General features: G+C 34.6%; 1 protein-coding gene across 2 annotated transcripts; it reads right to left on the reverse strand.

Annotated features, from left to right (window-relative positions):
• Window positions 1-888: 888 nt before the first annotated feature.
• Window positions 889-9,214, reverse strand: LOC107617942 (serine/threonine protein phosphatase 2A 55 kDa regulatory subunit B beta isoform). 2 transcript variants are annotated; one of them, XM_016319837.3, is made up of 14 exons: window positions 8,623-9,214; window positions 6,961-7,064; window positions 6,769-6,867; window positions 6,566-6,685; window positions 4,974-5,138; window positions 4,264-4,355; window positions 3,979-4,097; window positions 3,150-3,273; window positions 2,804-2,927; window positions 2,335-2,403; window positions 2,159-2,250; window positions 2,000-2,077; window positions 1,846-1,916; window positions 889-1,737 (listed from the first exon to the last, which is right to left on the reverse strand). In XM_016319837.3, the coding sequence occupies exons 1-14, from the start codon at window positions 8,732-8,734 to the stop codon at window positions 1,607-1,609; spliced, it is 1,500 nt and encodes a 499-aa protein (XP_016175323.1). In that variant the 5' UTR covers window positions 8,735-9,214; the 3' UTR covers window positions 889-1,606. The 2 variants fall into 2 exon arrangements, with proteins under 2 accessions (XP_016175323.1, XP_016175322.1); XM_016319836.3 differs by having other exon boundaries at window positions 4,971-5,138.
• Window positions 9,215-9,772: the final 558 nt, after the last annotated feature.

A 9,772-nucleotide genomic window follows, 5' to 3' on the forward strand; every position in this document is an offset into this window, starting at 1 on the left:
AAGTTATCCAATTATATATAAATATGAATTTTCGTCTCTTCACCATTTTCTCTTTTCGCCATAATATGCACCAAAACTTGAATTCAACTAAGAATAAATTTTGTAATGATGAATTATTAAGTCGGGGAGAAAGAAAAAAGTTCATCCCCGGGAAAAGAAAAACTTGATTTTGATTACCTTGCATTATTAAATGATTTCTGGTCGAGTGTGATGTTTTGAGTACACATTTGAGGTTACTGTTATGCCATTTGGCTCCTTTTCTAAAATTAATAATATTTTGGTTTTTTTATTGAATGGATCCAACCTTTTGAAATTATCAAATTAATAATATTATTTAATTAATTTAAATATCCACTTTTATAAAAAGTTACTTATTTTTTAGTTTCTTTCTCTTCTAAAAACTGAATTATGGACAATTTTTAAAAGATACCTAGTTGTACTATAATTAATATTTCAAAGATTGAGAATATAAATTTTGAATTTTAGTTCAAAGAAAATGTATAGATTAATAATAAAAAGATTAATTGCTTCATAAAATACATTAAAAATCACCTTTTAACTCATTTATCAACCGAAGGTAACTATTAATTTCCACCTCTCATTAACATACGGTCGTACAGACATGCTCGTCTGTAAACTGTAATTGTATGTTTATGTTTACGTATTTATGGATTGGAAGATAGATTCTATAACTCGGTAGTCAAAATGCAATTTTTTTTTCCAGGAAAGCTAAGAGTGTAAGAGTTAAGACTCGAATTTATAATTTTCATGAATCTCAATTCTCAAGCTTGATAACATCACAGGTTCATCCATCCATTTGCCAAGCAAAGATACAATTAAAATCTGTGTTAAAAGTTGAGAGGTAAAACTAAATTCAACCATAGCCGGTGAAAAAAAAAAGATAAAGATTCAGTGAATTACAACTAAGATGTCAGGTTTGCAAGCGACAATCCAGTTTATCCTACAACATTGCAACATGAAACTATCACTTTGACATTTTACACAAAATTGACCGTGTGCAGCAAAAATTAGACTATGAAGCATTGTCAAATTAAATTCCAACACAAAAATAATCAATGAAAAAATGATGCACTGCAGGTTTCTACTGCTCCACCCCACAAGACATCTGAGCCAAAAGAGAAAAAAGGGAGGAAAAAATACAACTACATTTTTAACTTTTTTATCCTAGTGACAGATATTGAACATCCTTTAGTATCTGTTGTAGGAGAGCTACAATCACATATTTTCTTCTTCATTTGCAAGCCAAACACAATTTGAAGCATTCAACTGAACCTTCTCTTTTAGAAGATACAGAAAAAGGGGAGGAAAGAATATCGGCGTTGGAAGGCGAAAATGAGGGTGGGGGAGAAAAGAAGAAATGCTGCCTGTCCAGAAACAAAATAAGGTCTGCCTACCCAGGAATTTCAAAACGACGACTTCTGGATCCTTTTTCCTAAAAGCTCCTGCAAAAGATTTATAAAGGGCACTCGAAGTGTGAGAGTTAATGTAGCCTCCAAATGGTTGGTTATAGAAGGGGATAAGAAGCCTTCTTCACAGCAACCTAAAAACATGTTAATCATGCGAACATGTCCTCCAATCTTTTATCTTAAGCATAGTACATGTATAAGCTATTTGCAGCAGCACAAGCAATTGAATTTTCAGTTGGGTGCCACGCTAAGTGTAGCAACTTTGTTGTGAAATCAAAAGAATTGCCATTTGCATCAACTCCATCAGCTCCTGTTCAAGATTACCAAATATTTTAGTCTATATACTACAATAAGAGCAAGATAAAATATTAATTGTAAACAGAAAAAATAAGAGATCCTGATTAAGTATCAAACTGACCGCGTCTTACAACTCGTGTTATACTAGTTCCCAGTGATCTGGAAGGCCTTGAAGGGGTTGGAACTTGCCGTCTGAGGATATAAAAAAAATTATATAAATTCTACAAGGTGTAAACTAACCATGTTTGGTGTTGGAACTTTCCTGATAAATTTACCTCATTGGATTTTTACTGGCTTCCAAAGTTGTAGCCTCAGCACTACCGGGGGCACAACCAAACACACGGAATAAATTACTGGTATCAAGTGAACCAAATTAGTAAGGCTCAGTTTAAATTATAACATAACAAGTAGATAGTTGTGTCTGGGTCCCAAACCTGTAGGAACCCGTTGAAACACGCAATCCATCACCACTCAGACAACACTCAAACTTGTCAAAAATTGAATCGTTTTCATATAAATCACAAAGCTGGTAAGAAAAGAAGGAAAAAAACGATTATGACCATCCAAAAGTGTTAACGATTGATCACTTATATAAATAGAGGAGTCTAACCTTTGGTCTTAAATACTCATGAACCTGGAATGTAGCAACTGGACCAGAATCCATGTTGATGTCCCATAACTGACAAAACATGCAAAGATGCAAAGGTGAGATGATAGTGCAAGGTAAAGAGGCACAAACAACAATTTACATAGAAGGGTTTTGGCTCATGGAATTCAACAACCACCACCAACGGATTCCATTAAATACCAAATTTTCGATAAACCCAATTGGATGAGGGTTCTCTTGCACCCAAAGGAAGAAATACCACAAAGACCAAATGTCCATTTTCATATGGATTCAAATTCAATACAACAATATCATATTTGATCCATTCCATGAAGATTCGATATAGTTTTACATTGGTTGTGGAAGGCCTAACATAACCCTTCACTTTATCCGGACTTGGGACCGGCTATGCAACATAGACAGACATTTTAATCATATAAGCAGGGATTTGAGGATCATAGAGCATTAAAACCTTTAGGGTCATGTAATCACGACTAAGTATATGTCTTCCATCCTTTGCAAATTTTATGTCTGAGATAGAAGCTATAATCTCTGTGAAAAATGATCTGGAGCCAGGGGCCTCATGCTCCTCAAATCTGCGAAAGCAAGACGTTTGTCTGAGTCTACGAGGCATAATAAGTTGCATTATACATATTATAGGCTGCAGAGAAATGCTCTCTGTTCACAGGAAAAATTTTGAATTGTCCTAAGACGATAAAGAAAGAAACCCTTCCGCTAATTTTGACAATCAGTTCAACATTTCTTAAAACACCGCACATAATAACATAAACAAGAACATAGCCAACAGAGGTGCTCACATTTTGGTGTGAGAATCACAGAGCGCTGACTGCCGCAAGTCAACAAGACGAATTGAACCTTTTGAACTACTATATGCCAGTGTGTTGCAATGAGTGGGGTGAAATTCTGCCGACGTTATAACCTCTGCAGCATTGATAGCCAGGGTCAATGCACAGGTAAGACCATAAATAGCATACCAAGCTACCAAGACATTAAAAATTAGAAAACAAAAGTAACATTCAATTGACGAAGCTCAACTCAAAAGATGAACAACTGTTTAAACATTCTGACTAGTTATTTCTGCTTTAGCAATATAATGAACAAGTTAAATAAAGCCATCTCTTGACTGAACCAGGGAGGTATGCCTAAGGATCTGAGATGGTTACCTCATTTAAGGCTAACACCTCAGCCAGCAAGAGACCCTCTGGCATCTCACCTCTAGCATACCATCTTTGTTCCTTCCAGAGACTCCTAGACGTAATAATTGCCAAAATCATATTTCATTGACAGGCAACAACAAAAGAATCACCCCATCATAGAATGACCTATAACTCATCAAATCCCAAATGCCAATATCTCTCACAAGCATTGTTGACAGCATTCACAGCCATCCAACCTCCTTACCAAAAAAATATACAGAACCTTTCGTTCACCTATTTTCTACCTTGAACCCCTAATCTTACTGCTGTTCATCTCCGTGATCTAGACTAGATAAGTTTGCACACACAAAATGAACACTTATTAAATAACTACAACTCAAGTTATTACTCCTTTAACTAGGTAAAGCATACCAAGTTACCACCACAAATAATTTCACAATGGCATAAAGATATAGCAGTGAAAGCTTACCAGTCAGATCCTCCATATTTGCAGGCTTTACATCAACAATATTGAAACTTTGATTGCTAATTTCCAGGTTCCAAAGGTTTATTCGCAAATCATCAGCCGATATGAAAGTTTCACCGTCACTAGAGAAGAAAAAAAAATACCATCATCCAAATTTCATCAGATTTAGGGGGTACAAAAGGCAATAATGACAAAATTAAACAATAGATCAGAAGGAATGGCATCTTTAAAACAAGACCGCATGAGGAGAAATATAATAACGAAATATACGAACAAAACCTAAATCACCTGTTATTTGAAATAGAATTGATGTGATAATCATGAGCATGGGCATACACTCTACGACATCGAGCCATCAGACTGGTCTCATTGCTGGTTACCTACATATTTTAGAAGCCATGTGTTAGCAATAGCCACACCAGAAGTTCTGAGACAAATAATTTTTAAGGTTAGAACAAATATTATGATTGTAGCTACTGTCCCTTCTGTTTTTTCCTATAAAATATCAAGGAACATACTAAAACACTACTCAAATCAAATCAACTCTGTTTCTTTTTCTTCTTCCACTTTCTTTGTTAAGAGTTCTTCTATGCGCAAATGACTAAATTCTGCTTGGATGATTAAACTGAAATATGTCTCTAGTGACTTCTAAGGTAATAAAAAAGCATAAGGTCTATCCACCATATCCAACAACTTGAGCCAAAATGCATATGCAACTTCAAATAGGAGTTTGATTCTAAACATTTCGCTTCTTATTTACTTCTTTAAATATGACTGAACCACAATGTATATACATGAATAAATAAGGAAAAGACAATTGTAACTCATTCAGCCAAGAACCAAATCTGTAGTAAACCTTGCATAGTTTTGTCTCTTCTTTCCAGTTAATACTTAATATATCAAATTCTTGTTCACGGAGAAATGTCACATTAAAGTTTTACCCTCAAGATAGAAATGTGAGGAGAAAAAAATCAACTGGAAGGCTAAAGTACAACTACCACAGGTAATTTTAGTGAAGGTATGCCTCCTGGTGGAATTGATAAGCCTCCATTTGCAAGGTAAGGAATGGAGCTACTGGAATTACTTGAACTAGAGACATTTCCCACTGCTTTCAAATGGTCAACATTCATGTCAGAAATTTTCTTGATCTTCTTTTCTTGAACCTGTTCAACTCTCACATGAGGGGAGAAAAGAGAAAAGAATAAGTTGCCTACAATAATGGATCAATCCTATAAAAATTTATAGGAGAAAATACTAAAGGAAACGCAATCTATTTTGTATACATGAACAGGGAACACTAGAGCATATTCCTTAGGGATAAATTTCTAGCATATTTAATTCTCGATACAGATTCTGATCTTCTTAATACATCAAACATAAAAGAAACAATCACTTAACCATTCATCATTAAGGTGACACATTGTGCTATAAAATACTTAGGATTTTTTTTTCAATATAGAAAAGGAATATTACTAAATAAGTAGGGTTAGTTCCCAGAGAGGATAAGGCATCCTCAGAAAGAAACCACAACACAGCTTAAGAATAGAGAAACCCCCACAGGAATTAACAACACATACCATTCAAACAAGAAAAAGAGAAAAGAAACCACTAAAACATCTAAAACAAGGGGGGAACATAACACTTGCAATAAATAGGAAGAACTAAAACAAAAACAAAAACAAAAAAAAGTAATCCCTTCTTCAAAGTTCCAAAAGAAAAAGACAATTAAGCCCTCTAAATCGATAAGCCATCCACAATTTACTGTTTTTAATAATAAGTTCTTTTTCTATCTTCGTCATTTTTTTCTTCTTTTTTTTTTTTTTTTTTTGTATAAACCACCAGTAGTCATAGTCATAGGGCTAGCTAATATGGCTGAAGTTGGCTCAGGTCGACCCTCCATGGGGCTAAAACTTAAAACTATATCAACACTATCTTTACACATGATGAGAAAGCCGCCTTTTATCTCCCTTCCAAGGGCCATTTGATTGAGGTATTTTTCATGTGAAACCATTTGCATTACCAAAAGTCCCCTCTATCAACAATGCGACAAACTGGCGAAAGGTAGAATTCCCTTTCAGAACTATAGTTGATAGACACACATCTCCAACGGACTCCTCCTCTAGAGCTCTACTTCATTTTGCCAACCTAACTATGGGTTGGTACCCTATATAACATGCTTAGGATTTTAGAGATAAGATGGAAAAACCCTCTTGAACCATTTTCCTACTTCAAAGATCGCAGTGTTAAGCAAAAACTCATAACACATACATGCATCTATAAAAGTCAGCCCTTGATATCTGATCTGATTAGCAGAATACAAAATACAATTCATAATTTCCAAAGATTATGCCCAGGCAACAGATTCCATTTAAACTTTCAAACTGAAGCACACAATCCTCTTCAGCTATTAAACATACCCATAACTGGAGATATTCTCGAAGCATGCAAGACAAAAGGGACCAAACCTAGTTTTCTATATTGCACCAAAAACACCTAGTTTTATAGAAACATAACCATGTGTGTAATACATAAATAAACTGATTTAAAAAAACGGTACTCAACATACCACGAGTGAGCATTCATTTCATACCTTCCAAAATTTGATGGTTTTATCATTTGTAGATAGAAGGAACAGAGCACCATTAGCTGTTTGGCACCATTTGATTTTGTTGATTTTCTCTTCTATTTCCAAGCTCTTAAGATAGTCAAACTGAAATATTGATAACATGTTATCGATATTAACCTTTCTGAAGCACCATCCGGGAGAAAGAACTAATTGGCAACAAATGTTACCTCAGGCTCATGACTCTGAAACTCTGTTTTATAACGAAACTCAGGATGCCTAGTAAGAGAATTGTCCATCCTCTCCAAATCCCTTCGTGGTACACCATGCTGCATATTACAATATATTTAAAATACTAAATTTTTAATGTCAAAAGTAAGTTTGCTTTACAACAAAAGTGCAAAAGCAAAAGTGAGGTTTACATCTTTTGAATCTGTCCTCTCAAAAAGAACTACTCGACCGCCACGATCACCAGTAGCTAGATGATCACCGGACTTGTCAAATTCAATAGCAGAAATTATGTCCACTGTAAAAAGAATATTGGGCAAATAGTTAGAGAACTTTCACATTATCCTGCAACAGAATCTAATCTAAATTTAAAAATCAGCATCTATTGGATGATTCATGCATTATGTCAATGGTGTCTTCATGTCGAGAGAAAATTTTGAAAGAGAACTCATTGGATTTGCAAAAAAAAATATCAGAATTCTTATCCTTTTTCTTTCATAACAAAATTCTAGTCTTTTTTTTTTTTTGGCTTAATTCCCCATATAAACCACAAAATAAATCATAGTTTCAGTTGGATTCAAAATATCTGTGAATAAATAAATCGAGACCTTCACTTAAGCAAGTCCAAACCACTAGCGGCTAAAGGTCTCCAATGGGATTGGCAAAAGTTTCCAAAACCATCTAAATATTAAATGAAACCAGGCAGATAATGTAGCTACATTCTAGATAACTAGATATCTTTGCTTCCCTCCTAGCAGCAATTGTAGGACTATGTTTCCCCACCTAATTACCTCTGTTAACAAAATGTTAAAGACCGAACATCCATTTGCTTTGTGTGTCCTTGTTTTTCTTTTAGTACATAAGATGAAGGTTGGTACAATGATGCTTTACGGCTTGCTTTTCTTAATGATCATTCATAACCTTAAATAGATCATAGCTCAGCCATCTGAACAGATCTATGCAGTAGGAACATTTCCAAATAATATACACCCTTAGCTGCCGCACCGATAATTTGAACTAGCATGAAACAACTTTATAGCAGGAAACTCCATGTTGAATTGGCATAAATTTAATATACTAGAGTCCAACCGAATGATCTCATACACACTGGCCCTCTCCTCCCCTAGCAGGTACCCAATCACAAATTCCAAATGGTAACTCAGCATAACTTTCATGCCTTAAACAAGGATTATGGCAAAAATATGAGCAATACTTCAAATTCATTCATATCAACACTACACAACATGCAACATTCTTTCCTCTATACTGCAGAGACACTTTCTTCACACTAGACACCACCACCAACATCATCACCACTGAAACACTGGCACTCCAACCAATCAAATGGAGCCCGAAATAACATTACTGAAGTTGCAAGTTACAATATAAACCCTTAACTCAATCCTCAATGCCAATCATCAAACCGCACAAAATTAAGATCTACACTTTCAAACCCACAACACTAAAGCTCACAAAACCAAAACAAAAGGTACTCAAAACCAATTAATCATAAGAACTTCTAGCAATATAAAAGCAAAATCACAAGCTACAAACACAACACCAACATATATTAAGTATAATAGCTCAGTTCCACACTCTCCCCCCTCCAAAAAAAAAAAAAAAAAAAACTGCAATACACAAACTCAAAAACACTAACTTTACTTCCCAAATTGAACAACCTCACAATCACACATAGATAAAAGGAAATGAAACACGTTCCATTTATCGGATCGAACGCACAGAAACCAAGCCCTAATCCCAACAACACAAAACAATTGGATCCGAAACAAAAACGACACCGTATCAACCGAACCCCCAATCTACCAATCGATTAATAAAATTGAATCAATATTTACCTTCCTGAACTTCTTCACCGGCCGCACGTTCGCCGAACACCTGCGAGAATTTCCACTCCAGCGGTTGCGGTGGACCCGCCGGAGCTGCAACCTTATCATCACCACCGTTCATTCCCCCACCACCCGCAAAAGACACGAAATCAACGGTGCAGATTCTCTTCACTATCTATTGCCACGCATCGAAAGCTTTTCTCTGTTTCTCTCTCAAAGGATCATCATCATCGTTTCATCACACACACACACACACACATCAACCAAAAGATTCAACTTTTCAGATTTCCACTTCCACCATTGGAATAACACCCCTCAAATAATAATTAAGTAAAATACCAAAATGAATAAAATAAAATGAGGAAAAATGGGATATTTATTTATATTTTTGGGAAGAAGGATTAAAATTAAAATGACAGAGCAAACGGTTCTTTTGTTTTTGGATTTGGAAGATGCAAAAGCAAAAATAAGTAAATAACAACACACACGCTCACTTTCTTCTTCTTTCTCTCTGCTCTACTTCTCTCTCTCTCTCTCTCTCTCTCTCAATAATAGATTCTTGTTTTTTTTTTAATTTTCCTTTTTGGGGTTTTCCGTACGTAGATAATTAAGAAATAAATAAATGAATATATTTTGCTTTGTCTGTGATATCCTCACGTGGCTGTCACGTGGGTTCCTGAAGTGCCTAGTTTATTGATGGGTGGCGCTGGTGGAGACATCTCACGTCTCAATGGACTGTCATGTCTTTGAGTTGTTCTCATGGGTGAGGTTAGAGATTTTCTTTAAATAATTATCCAAATGAATGAATTTAATTAAAGATTTAATAACCTTTTTGTGAATATAGTAATATGCGATCAGGTAGTTGAATAAAAGAAAGTTTACTCTTATGATACATAAAAGTTAAATTTATAAATTAAATTTTAATTATGTTTTTTACATGGACAAGAGTAAATTTAAACAAGAGTAAATTTTTAATACTCTTATAATACATAAAAGTTAAATTTTTAAATAAACATATATACCTATATTTATGTTTTTGAAAACAATCGCTACCAAGTTAATTAAAAAGTTAATAAAACATGTACCAAATAATAAGAGTAAAAATTTAATTAATAAAACATGTACCAAATAATAAGAGTAAAAATTTAATTAACTTGAT

The sequence above is a fragment of the Arachis ipaensis genome, chromosome B9 (genome assembly GCF_059453495.1).
Source record: "Arachis ipaensis isolate K30076 ecotype BB chromosome B9, ASM5945349v1, whole genome shotgun sequence".
NCBI classification, from domain to species: domain Eukaryota; kingdom Viridiplantae; phylum Streptophyta; class Magnoliopsida; order Fabales; family Fabaceae; genus Arachis; species Arachis ipaensis.